This window comes from Cloeon dipterum, chromosome 3 (assembly GCF_949628265.1).
Source record: "Cloeon dipterum chromosome 3, ieCloDipt1.1, whole genome shotgun sequence".
NCBI classification, from domain to species: Eukaryota; Metazoa; Arthropoda; class Insecta; order Ephemeroptera; family Baetidae; genus Cloeon; species Cloeon dipterum.
The window spans coordinates 25,750,438-25,760,696 of NC_088788.1; the positions used below are offsets into that span (position 1 = coordinate 25,750,438).

At 39.6% G+C, this 10,259-nt stretch overlaps 2 protein-coding genes across 11 annotated transcripts; one reads left to right on the forward strand and one right to left on the reverse strand.

Moving 5' to 3' along the window:
- Positions 1 to 256: 256 nt before the first annotated feature.
- Positions 257 to 6,569, forward strand: hfp (Poly(U)-binding-splicing factor hfp). Of its 10 annotated transcripts, XM_065483185.1 has the most exons (15): positions 258 to 519; positions 830 to 878; positions 1,946 to 2,028; positions 2,281 to 2,361; positions 2,429 to 2,592; positions 3,211 to 3,269; positions 3,464 to 3,680; positions 3,949 to 3,966; positions 4,023 to 4,150; positions 4,879 to 5,095; positions 5,149 to 5,440; positions 5,597 to 5,709; positions 5,773 to 5,907; positions 5,968 to 6,056; positions 6,115 to 6,569. In XM_065483185.1, the coding sequence occupies exons 5-15, from the start codon at positions 2,536 to 2,538 to the stop codon at positions 6,332 to 6,334; spliced, it is 1,545 nt and encodes a 514-aa protein (XP_065339257.1). In that variant the 5' UTR covers positions 258 to 519; positions 830 to 878; positions 1,946 to 2,028; positions 2,281 to 2,361; positions 2,429 to 2,535; the 3' UTR covers positions 6,335 to 6,569. The 10 variants fall into 10 exon arrangements, with proteins under 10 accessions (XP_065339249.1, XP_065339257.1, XP_065339254.1 ...); XM_065483177.1 differs by lacking the exon at positions 1,946 to 2,028 and having other exon boundaries at positions 257 to 519; positions 2,426 to 2,592; positions 5,161 to 5,440; XM_065483182.1 differs by having other exon boundaries at positions 830 to 2,028; positions 2,426 to 2,592.
- Positions 6,570 to 7,294: 725 nt separating this feature from the next.
- On the reverse strand, positions 7,295 to 8,137 carry LOC135938362 (E3 ubiquitin-protein ligase RNF180-like). The gene is made up of 2 exons (XM_065481979.1): positions 7,874 to 8,137; positions 7,295 to 7,450 (listed from the first exon to the last, which is right to left on the reverse strand). Exons 1-2 carry the CDS (start codon positions 8,135 to 8,137, stop codon positions 7,295 to 7,297), a joined length of 420 nt encoding a protein of 139 aa, XP_065338051.1.
- Between the last annotated feature and the right edge of the window lie 2,122 nt (positions 8,138 to 10,259).

Sequence of the window (10,259 nt, forward strand, 5' to 3'; positions counted from 1 at the left end):
CGAAATTAGAGCAGGGTGATTGAAGGCCAAACAAAAGCATTAGCTGTACATTACTCCACAAAGTGGATACTACACAAAGTTATGAAAAAAATATTATATTATTATATTTTCTTCATCTCTTTTGGGCAATCAGCCCAGTGACAGGGTTTTTCCCACCGCGCCAGAATTTGAAAAGGCGAGTGATATGGGTACGCCTGCGCGTAGTTTATCTCGATCGCGATCGCATCACAGCGCACGGCGCAGGCTCGCAGGCTCGCGACTCGCTAGGAAATAAGGAGTCTAGTCCACGGACGGTTCGTTCAAAGCGCAGATCTTCCAACTTTTAGAGGCTCATCGTTGTCAGTTTATCAACAGAGGCTTTTCCCTCGATCGGAGTCAACCGTGTAGCCAGCCGAGGTCATTTTGCTAAGTGCCCTCTTGCTCGTGTTTCAGAGAAAGCCCACTCGCTTTTCGCAAGCCTCAGCTCGCCCAGCCATGGCCACGGACTCCAGCTTTGCTTCATACACGAATGGTGGCTATGTAAGCGTCCTGATTGTATTAAGGCTTCTAAGGCAGACCAATGCTCTTGGCTCCTATTAATTGCCTCGTGCCGAAATTTTGAGCGAATCGCGCAAGTTGAAGCGCGAGTATCCGAGCCGGAAACGGTAGCCGCACCTCTTGTTGACAGCCGTTTTCGATCAATCAAAATTTGCACCTCTCAGGATCAATATAGGCTTGTAAAATTTCACGACGTAATAATCTCACCAAGAGCATTGTTTTGAGTGTCTAACGTGCCTAGGAAGTATTTCGTGTATTTTATCTCCCGACTGACCCGCTTTGTGCATTTCAGGTTGGAGGTCCTCCAGGTTCGGAACCAGCGCCGCCGGGAATGGAATCAAGTAAGTTAGGCCCACTGGTCGACTGGTTAATCTGAGTTCAGTGGTGTCCAAGCGGTCTGTGCGACACCGAAGGCAAATTTAACATGATTGCTGGAATTGTTGGACCGATAAACGCAATCATCGGGGCATTTGTGTACACTGCGAGTTTTATGGGTTTTTAGTGTTTTCAGATGTTTTGCGGTCGAGAGCGTGCTGCCACAAAAAGTAACAGAAATTTTAACAGACAAATTGTTGTTAATAAACAATCTCGTGTAAATGTGCGCATGACAGCGCAGGTAAGTAGGCTCATCGTAAATTTTGTTAATTCTCTATGTCTACGAACATACAATATGTACGAAGCATTGCTCGCGACCCAGCACTAAACAGCACATTTTGGTGTGTTCTCGAGATTTCAGGTCGGTGGGTGGTGACGTTAGAAAGAGCGAGCGTGGCCTCCTGCCCAGGGCAAATACAAACAAACGACGGACTGATTGAAAACTATGAGTCCAAGTATAATAAAGCGAACGAAACTGAACAAAATCTCGAACCCAAATAATGTCACTCTGAATTCAATTCTTGTTCGTCTGCTCTTTCGTTACAGAGAATATCAAAGTTGTGTAAAATGAGCTCCTCACTCTCAGACTCTGGCCGACGAGCCTCCCAACGCTGTTGACATCAGCTTGCGTCTCAGTCCGCGCTCATTTTTCGTGTGAATGCTCAACAAGTGAATGTGCCAGTCAAAATCTAAAGAACAGTCTTAATATTGGATTGTTGTCATACATATTATATATATTTTTTTTATCTTATTTAAACTAACAACTCTTGTACTTTCGGTTCAAGGGTTGTTGAATCAAACATCTGGACCATTGGATAATAACGGAAAATCTCATTCTAATCCGTCAAAAAATTTTTTCAGTATGAGTGTTGATGAGCGATTGTTTTTTGTTGCAGGAAGAAGCGATTATGAAAACAAATTTTGACGGTTTTTCTGGTTGGATATTGACATTGTTTTGATAAAGTATAATTATGCAAAACGAGAACAGTAGGAAAGAGTGAAAAAATAAGAGTAGGGCGTAATGTGATTACAGAACTGCCCCTCGCGTGGCTGACTGCAACCCTTGCGATAGGCTTTGAGAGGGCTTTGGCCCGTCTCGCGCCCAATGTACTTTTGGTAAACTTTGTTCAAAAATCATTAGTCCTGGGACTGCAACTTTCCATCAGAAAACAAATATATCAAAATACTGGGAAGCAAGTAACTGCCTAGAATTAATTATGTTAATTTTAAACCACCATATATTATTCTATACATCTCTTAGCTGTTAAATTTGATACAAGTGCTGTAGAGAAGTGCAAAATTGCCATGACAGAGCATGCAATGTTGCGCCTCTTTCGCCGCCTTTCTCATTCGCATCTCGTATTTCAGTGGAGTTGACGTCGCCCGCCTCGTACGACTTTCCACACTTTCCAATTCAGGATCTCGATCAGACCGAACAGCTCATCGCTGGTGAGTTTCCCGCACTCCGCTCATTTCTTATTATTTATTTTTTTACTTTTTTACTGTCTTTAAGCAGGGCCAGGAGCAAAGAGGGATGTCATCCTCCAGGGTCTACTGGGCCACGGCCTACCCAAATTGTCGTCCGAGCAGCAGGATCACGTGAACCGGGCCAAGAAGTACGCCATGGAGCAGAGCATCAAAATGGTCCTCATGAAGCAAACTCTGGCTCACCAACAACAGGTAGATAGCGATCACAATACCCCTATTCCTGTAAATAGTCTCAACCTTCCTAAATCAACAACAGAAGACAAAATTCCTTCAACTCGTTACAATATCATAAGAAGCATAAATAAAACTTTGACAAATACTTATTTTTTATCAAAAATTTTAAAGTATTTTTTCGTGTTTTTTTATCAATGGTGAGCTGCGTTGAGTATCTCAATAAAATAACTGGAGAGTAACAACCCTCTCAATTTTAGGCCCTAAGCTTAAGAAATTTAAATTTCCTACACACAAGCTTAAGAAAAGTTTAAGGATTCAAAAATTGCCAAGGAAAAAAATTCTAGTTGAAGGAATTTAAAAATTAATGTCACAGTATCGTTGTTAAAATTAGTACTGGAAAAACACCGTTATTGGTCATGTGGGGGTGGCTACATTTTTATTCAAGAGGAGAGACCAGCTGAAAAATGGAACAAAAGAGGCAGCAATAATACCTTAGTCCAGTTAATAAAATAAAAAAAATATTAAATTTCACTCTATTTTTTAAACAACTAAAAATGCATACAAAGTATCTGGTATTTAATTTAATTTGCTCTTTTGTCACAATAAAGAAAATGTGTAACTAATTTATCTCTGCAGTTGATGGCCAGCCAAAGGACTTTGGTGCAGCGGCAGCAAGCTCTTGCCCTCATGTGCAGGTACAGGCAAATTGCTTTTCTACCCCTATCTATGGGCGTGATTAATTCATTAATTGGTGACTGGGCCTCCTGTCAATCACAGTCGAAGCTCAAATGATAATCGCTGATAAGATCTGACCCTTGAATCTTCCAAATTCACACACCACCTTCACGCACCAGCAACCTATTCTGATATCCCATTTGTTGTCATGCAGGGTATATGTGGGCAGCATAAGTTTCGAGCTGAAGGAGGACACAATCCGCCAGGCGTTTTTGCCCTTTGGTCCGATCAAGTCGATCAACATGTCGTGGGATCCTGTCACTCAGAAGCACAAGGGTTTCGCGTTCGTTGAGTATGACATTCCTGAGGCGGCGCAGCTGGCATTGGAGCAAATGAACGGCGTGATGATAGGCGGCAGAAACATCAAAGTGGTAAGTAGCGGGGCGGGGCTGCTCCACCAACAACCATCCAACCACTCACTGCTTTTTAAACCTAACTCGTAACTAGCGTAGCAAATTGTATGTAGCTTAGGTGATTAATTTCCACTTTTTCGTTGGGTCGAGTCGATTAATATGTAGCATTTTAATTTATTTAATTTAATTTTATTTATTTTTCGGTTCTGGGATAATACTTCTTCCCTCATTTTACTTTTATTTGGTTAGTGCATGATACATTACTTCTGTTTCTTTTGTATTTCAGTGCAGTTTTAACCTCTCTGTAAGTTGACTTTCCGTGTGCTTAAGGTAGTTCCAACACTTAACTTGTCTTTTCAGGTCGGCAGACCCAGCAACATGCCACAAGCCCAGTCCGTCATTGACGATATCACTGAAGAAGCGAAACACTACAACCGCATTTATGTCGCCTCCATTCACCCAGACCTCACTGAAGAGGATATAAAAAGGTAAATAGAGCGCCTGAAGACGTTCCATGGACTCATTTTTTTCTGATGGACCAGTACCTTAATTTTTAATGTTTTGTAAAAGTAAAACCTCTTCAAGCTGGTATTCCCTATTTATAATGGACAGTGTTGACCAACTTTTTGCGCTAAAAAGAATTTTGATTAAAAAAAATTTGGGCTTCACTGAACTTTTTCTCTGTCAAAACCTTCCCTCAAATCAGCTTAAAATCCATTATTTATTCTTTTAGTTGGATCATGGTCAAGCCTTGTCGGTCTGTGCCCTTTTGCAGTGCAAAGAGCACTGACCAAATATATATTGTTTTTAAAAATTCTACAGGGTAATTTTATTAAAATAATCTGCAATTTCATTCTTTTTATTGGCTAGTCCCTGTCGTAATCTTTCATGCTTTAATCCTGTCCTTGAAATGCGAGCAGCAAGAAGTTAATAAAAAAGGAAAAAAGAAAACAAAATTAAATAATATATATTGCAAATAAAATACCCTTCCAATGTTTTATAACAACCTGTTCTATATTTTATTTTGTGTAATTTGGAGATCAAGACTAAACCAATATCTTACTTAATCGTGGTTAAAAACAACTTAGATTATGTTGATGTTTTGGCTTGATCTTTGATATAACTTGTAAGCACTTCCTAAATTAACAATAGTAAATTTTCATCAGTAATTTTCATGAGGCGTAGTCACCTATATTAATTTATTCATGATTTTCAGCGTGTTTGAGGCGTTCGGACCCATAAAGACATGCAGGCTAGCCCCAGGCAGCTCCCCAAACAAACACAAAGGCTACGGCTTCATTGAGTACGACACGGCACAGTCAACGACAGAAGCCATTTCCTCGATGAATCTATTTGACCTTGGAGGTCAGTACCTGAGGGTTGGCCGTGCCATCACGCCTCCCAACGCCCTGCAGGTCAACACCGCCACCAAGGTGAGAGTCAGTCATCCTCTCCATAATGAAGTTGTGCTAATCGTTGTTAACAGAGCTCTGTGCAGTTATCGTTTCAGCCGTTGGCGGCTAACCAGATGCCCACAGCGGCCGCCGTAGCAGCGGCGGCGGCCACGGCTAAAATACAGGCCATGGACGCGGTAGCGAGCAACGCAATGGCACTTGGTCTGTCAAAGTTGACAACGGCGGCTCCTGTCAAACCGGCCATCGTGGTGCCCACTGGCCTCTCACCCGTCGGGGTCCAGATGCAGTCGCAAAGCCCCGTCATCATTCCACCTCCAGGGGTTGCCATCCCACAGCTTGGTTCTACGCCTCCCATTATAACAGGTGAGTGCTGCAATGATGAAATCAACTCATTTTGTGATGCTTGTGGTTTCAACAGTCCAAGTTTAAATTTTTAAATTGGGATCATTTTTTATTTTGAGAAGAATATCATTCCCCACTTGTACTTGTAACTAATTTATTAAATTTTCTCACTTTTAGCTTACCCTGGTGTGGTGCAACAGCCTGTCACCGTCTCCCCTTCTATTCTACCAGTCACGCAAGCACAAAACAGTGCCAATGAAGCTCTTAAGAAAGCCCAGGAGCAAGCACAGGTTGGAAAAATAAAATTAGTCTGGTTGTCACTGCTCTCTAGCGGCGATTTCTTATTTTTGCAGAAGCAGCAAGAAGAATTACAGAAAAAACTTATGGACGACTCTGAGCCACAAACGTTGCAGGCACAGGAGAATCTCAGTATTAAGGGACAGAGTGCAAGACATTTGGTTATGCAGAAGCTGATGAGGAAGACTGAGGTGAGAGAAATTGTCTTCCGAAACTCCAATAGTGATTTTAATTTTATTCTCCCTATATAGCAAAGTCGGGTTGTCATCCTTAGGAACATGGTTGGCCCAGAGGAAGTAGATGAAACGTTGCAGGAGGAAATCCAAGACGAGTGCACCAAGTGAGTTAATTTATTACTGAATTTTAAGTTGTAATACTTAATAAAATTCCAATCGCAGATTTGGTATTGTGGACAGAGTTATAATATATAAGGAGAAGCAATCAGACGATGATGATGCAGTAGACGACATCATAGTAAAAATATTTGTGCAGTTTTCGAAATCCTCCGAAGCAATTATCGCAAGGGACGCCCTTAACGGGAGGTACTTTGGGGGGCGGCTCGTCAGAGCAGAGATCTACGATCAAAACCTGTACGATCACAATGATTTCTCAAATTAGGCTTTTTTTATTTCAATTTTGCCGCTGCGGTCACTGCTTAGCTGGAGAAGTGTAATATCTATTTCATAAATAGAGAGCCACCTCATATTTTTACTTATGTACTCAAAAATTGTGAGCGTAAATGGTTTTGAGTCTAATCATGTGAAAAATAAATCATTTAATTCTTTTATAATTTTGCTTGGATGTGTAGCTAACGAGAATCGTAAAATAAAATATAGTGTCTTTAAGTAAAAAATCAGACTTATCAATTCAACAAAATACTTTCTAGTCAAAAAGCCTATGAAATCTAGACAGCCGACAAATTTTTATTTGAGCTTCCTATCATTATGTGGCTTTTAAATGAGCACGAATCCTTCCAAAACTTAAGCTTGATTTGCTTATAACCATAGGGTATGGAATGATTTCCTGCCTATAGATAGTATGATGTAAAGCAAAGTAACGCTCTAAAATTAAAAATTTTAAGTACCAAAAAATATAATATTGAATATTTCCAATTTCAAACTAGTTATCTTGATTTGTTATCAAATATGAATATTACAAATTGATACCAAACCAGAAAATAGGAGAGTAATTTAATTTAAACCTTAGCTGAATTATACAATACAATATTTATTTAAATCATAATAAACACGAAAAATTGGTTTCAGTCCATTTTTTCATTGAGTCTCTCTTTGCTGGCAGCATTGGCCGCGACATCTTTTTTATCCTCGCAATACGCATGGTAAGCGTAGGTGAACGCAATAATGTGGATAACGACGACAGAGGCTCCAACTGACCAGCACGTGTTCCTGAAGCCATCTATGTGGCAGTAGTAGGCCATTGTCCAGCGGGTGCCGTAGAAGGCGCCGAACGGAAGGGTGAACATGAGACAGCTGTAGAAGAAGAGCATGCCGAAGGTGCGCACGTTCCGCCTCGCCTGTTCGTCCCAGATGGGCCCCTCGTCCTGAGTGTCGCTCATGTCTAGCGCCGCTTCAAATCCACCTTGGCTTTGGTCAACTGCACCGGCGGCCTCAGTTGCTTTTCTGGACACCCGCACTGTCCGCCGTGTACAAAATCGAACGCACCAACTCGCCTTTTGCACGCAAAACAACTAAGTCGACCTTTCGTCCAGCCAGACTGAAAAACAGATTAGATCCATGTGTTAAAAATAAATTTCCAAGGACGATTTTTATAAATGAATTATTGTGAAATTTCAACTTGTTTTGAGTTTAACATATTATATATTATGGAACTTATTTACACATATCAACAATATTTTTTTTGCTTTTAACTTTAAATAATTCTTAAATTAAATAATACAAATAAAAAGGAAACTTTCCATGATTTACACTAACAAAAGTTAAACTCAATATATTTAGGGAATATTATTGAGAAGAATATTATTTAGACCGAAAATATGCTTCAAAGGGTAAATACATATTAGGTTTTCCATTTTGTAATTTTTACCTGTCCAAAGTCCAAACAGCAAAAAAATATACATATAATAACAAAAGCGAGAGAGAGAGAGAAAAATGAAGAGCAAAAATTTATCCATGATACCTCGTCTACCTGCTGTGTAATCCAGTCAGGCCAGAGCCCTTCCTTCAGGAACCAGACAGCGGTGTCGGTGCAGTTGTTGTTGCTGCTCTCGTCCCCTTCGCCGACGGTACTGTTCAGGCACAGAAGGCCGTGTGCGTCGACGATCAGGTCCTCGACCTGTCCGATTAGTTCCCTGCTACAGTGGCCGCAAGTCAGCCGAAAGCTGCTGTCCTTTACTCTCGAAATCAAGTCACGAGATCTCTCACAGGAATCCTCTTGCTGCATTACTACCTGCCTATGTGCTTAACTTGCCCAATATCGTGTGTTGTTTTGATTTGGACGCCGAGACTGCGCAGTAAGCGGCAAATACGATGAGTGGACTATTTGCACGTTTGGGTGAGAATAATTGGAGAACGACAGAGTGGCACAGGGTAACAGAGAGATAGAATAAGAGCTGCATTATTTATCAATGAAAACTATAATATTAAAGAATTATAGTTAATTGTAATCGACTATTGTGTAAAGCTGTTCAAATTTCGTCTGCTTTTTCAATTCAACATTGACGAAGGAAACAGAAAAGGGAAATAATACATACACAATAATAACATTATTTTTTTAACGATTTTTGTGTATGATATAAAATATTTTTCCTATGTTATGACAAAATCAAACTTTTGTAAACTGGTTTATTTTATTGATTTCAATGTTTTCTCTGTCGTCAAATTTTCGTCTTTCAAAAATTGGGGTTCTGAAAAACATGAACTTGTTTTCCCCCCTCCATGGAGAGGATTTTTTAAATATCAAGATGTTTTCAATTAATGTATCTATATGGTATTTCATTTCCACTCGAGTAAAAAAATGTTTGAATTATAAACGCATTATCTTCTTTATTCAGAAATGTTATATTGTCCAATATAAAAATAAAATTGAAAATACATTTTAATATTTGATATTTGTTCTTGTTGTTTGCAAACAATTATTAGTAACTGGATCTACACTTGCCGCCATAAACAAACTGACCCCTATTGCAGGGGCTCTAACATCACGAACAAATAACATGGGACAGCACACGCCGCAAGGTGGATGAACCTGGTCCTTTTTTAAGGAAAAAAGAACCACCGTTGACGGGGTCTTTAATTGAGATTCGTGCCGTGCATTTAATTCACGCTTCCTGGACTGGAATTTTCGAACCAACAAAGCAGCGAGTTTGGAAATATGTCGCAATATGACTTCAAATTATCACTCGATGAGGGAGACATTTATAGTGCTGAAATAATCGGACTCGTCCTAGTTGGTTGAAAGTTGAGATTTTTTCTCAACATGTTTCGGCTCCAACTGGTGCCTTTACGTACCTTATTAATAAAAACATTGTCATATATAATTTTATAATTCTCATGAATACAGTGCTAATTCGTACCTAAACATGTAGAGAAAAACAATATTAATAAATAATTTTCAATAAACGGGGACAAGTCCGACCATTTCATCAAAGGATCTTTCGCAATTTTTCCAATTCCGAATGGCTCGTCAAACTTAATCAATCCGCACTTTCCCTCACTCAGATTCTCGGATTGCAATTGCACGCTCAACACTGCCAGCCAACTTGATAAGAAATTTAAGACTTGATAAATTATAAGCTCTCATTTTCAAATGAACAGAGACTAAACCGCTAAAATATTATCTGTTTTATTCTTATATTGGGAAAGAATGAAATTACTGGACTTAATTGAGTATCTATTTGCTCCATTTGCATGTCGAATATTTTTGCCTTTTTAGGCAAGCAATCCTTATACGAGTCTCTATTCCAAACTCAGAATTTACATTTATTTGAAGCGGAAACTTTTTGCGGGGAAAACTTGTCTTTAAATTGAGTTTTCCTTCAGACTTCTTGCTACTTTCCGCAGAGGGAATAATAAGTATCAAAATAAATATATCTTTGTTAATTAAACAGTAGTGATATCTTGAATTTTCACCATGGAATGTTTTTCTGGAAATTATATTTTGCTGTGAATTGTAAATGTAAAATCAAAATTGACCGCGGATGTCCTGACAGCCTATGATTGACCACGGTCAGCATATAAGTAACAATTAAAAATTCAATTTTCCCGAAAAAAAATATTTTTTAAATTATTTAACATCAGACTTCAATAATAAATATTCTCAGAACTTATTTGGACTTTGGACCAAAATTCTTTGTGTCAATAAAACTGAACTGGAAAAAACGAAGAAGGGGAGGAATCTTCTCCGTGATTGAGGGCGAGCGATTGAGCAGAAAATACGGCGAAACAAGTTGGTGTTGTAGTAGAAAACAGTGTATCTCAGTCAAGTTAAGGGGGCATCGATCGGCCCCGAGCATTCGGCCCACTCGCGGAAAGCGTGCGCCTGCGGCCTGGCCGTGCGGGTTGCA